This window comes from Pediculus humanus, genomic scaffold (genome assembly GCF_000006295.1).
Source record: "Pediculus humanus corporis 1103172107749 genomic scaffold, whole genome shotgun sequence".
Lineage (NCBI taxonomy): Eukaryota > Metazoa > Arthropoda > Insecta > Psocodea > Pediculidae > Pediculus > Pediculus humanus.
The window spans coordinates 107,504-109,248 of record NW_002987349.1 but is presented as its reverse complement, the minus strand read 5'-3'; the positions used below and the strand labels follow the sequence as shown (position 1 = coordinate 109,248).

General features: G+C 29.2%; 1 protein-coding gene across 1 annotated transcript; it reads right to left on the bottom strand.

Moving 5' to 3' along the window:
• Positions 1-333: 333 nt before the first annotated feature.
• Positions 334-1,157, bottom strand: Phum_PHUM341810 (uncharacterized protein; the record flags this gene model as incomplete). Its single annotated transcript, XM_002427709.1, has 2 exons — positions 334-734; positions 1,097-1,157. 2 exons carry the CDS (start codon positions 1,155-1,157, stop codon positions 334-336), a joined length of 462 nt encoding a protein of 153 aa, XP_002427754.1.
• Positions 1,158-1,745: the final 588 nt, after the last annotated feature.

Here is a 1,745-nt window from a genome sequence, read left to right as displayed (position 1 = left end):
TTAATCATCATTATCATCATCATCGTCATTAATATTATTATTATTATTATTATTATTATTATTATTAATAAAGGACATTTTCCATACTCACAACACACGAGATCTAGAAAACTACAAAAACTACTGAATAATAATTATAAATTTTTTTTTTGTTTTGTTTTGTTTATTTGTTTGTTTGTTTGTTTGTTTGCTTGCTTGCTCGTTTGCTTGTCTTGTCTACATTTACATGTAGAAAGAAGAAAACAACAAAAAAAATTTTTTTACTCGCGCGTTTATAAAAAATTTTTTTTTTGATAGAGAGGAAAAAAAAAAAAAAGAAGGAAAAAAGCTAGCTTATGTCGGAACTTTAGTTACCCCCTTCATTAAATCCGCTCCGGTTTTGTCGAGTCCCATTTTAATGTCGTGATGGTGATGATGGCTAACGGTGTGATGTTGCTGCTCGAGTTTCGTCTGCTGCTTATCCTGCTGCTGTTGTTTCAGCCTTTCCTGCTCTTCTCTTTCCCGCCTCGCTTGCTCGTTTATTTCTTTAACAGCCCTTAATTCTTTCTTCAATTTCATTCGTCTATTTTGAAACCATATTTTTATCTGCCTTTCCGTGAGACACAATGCGTGGGCAATTTCAATTCTTCGCCTTCTAGTCAAATAATGATTAAAATGAAATTCTTTTTCTAATTCCAATGTTTGAAACCTCGTGTAGGTCTGCCGACCTCGTCTCCTTGGACACCCGTTTGGACCTGATGAAAAATCAGATGGAAAGAAAAAAAAAAAAAGCTATAAATCATTCTTTTTTTAATGTTCAGCCTCTCTCTCTCTCACACGCACCAATTACATTATTATTATCATTAAAATTATACGTGCGTACTTACATGCATTTATTTAACTTTAAAAAAAAAAAAAACACTTAACTTTTAACTTTTTAACGTATTACCCGTGAACGTCGTTATTTCAGTCAATAGTATTATTATTATTATTCTAAACCTTTTTTAAAAACAATTTCATTAAGAGAAGTTTTACCGCGGAAAAAAAATAAAAAATAAAAATTTCAGGCAGTTTTGATGAATGAAAAAAAAAAAAAAAAAAAATCAAGTCGTAAAACTTTGATTGTGAACGCCACCTGAGATATTTATTACGTAATAAATCACGTTGTTGTTTGTCATTTGATCATTGAAATTGTTTGATTTTCTCTCTCTCTTTCATATACGTTTGCCATATGTTTTTAAATAAATCTTTGCTTACGTTATTTGTAAAAATTATTACACGACGAACGGGTTGTGGTTTATTTTTTTTCATACCCGACCATTTTTATTTTACGTTCAACGATTCGTCTTCACAATAAAAAAAATTTTTTTCTCGAACGTTGCCTTCGCAATAATTGTTATTATCATTATTATTGTTATAAAATTAGGTAACGTCAGGTATTGTGTCAGTTAAACGTTTTTACGTGGACAAACACAAACACAAAAAAAAAGAAGAAACTTTCACTGAGTTATTGTGTTAGTTAAAAACTCGAACAAACAATTGCGCTTTTTTTCGTCTTTTTTTCTTTTTTTTTATTCAAAGGGTTGGTTTTTTTTTTTTTTTTTTACCATTTTGTTATTTCAAAAGTTAATTTATTGTTTGAGCAAGCATAAAAAAAAAAAAAAGAATTGTAGTTAAACAACAAACGGATTGTAACAACCGACAAAAAAAAACAAAAAATTTATCAAACGTGGGTTTTTTTATTTTTTTGGTAACTTTCACTTCGA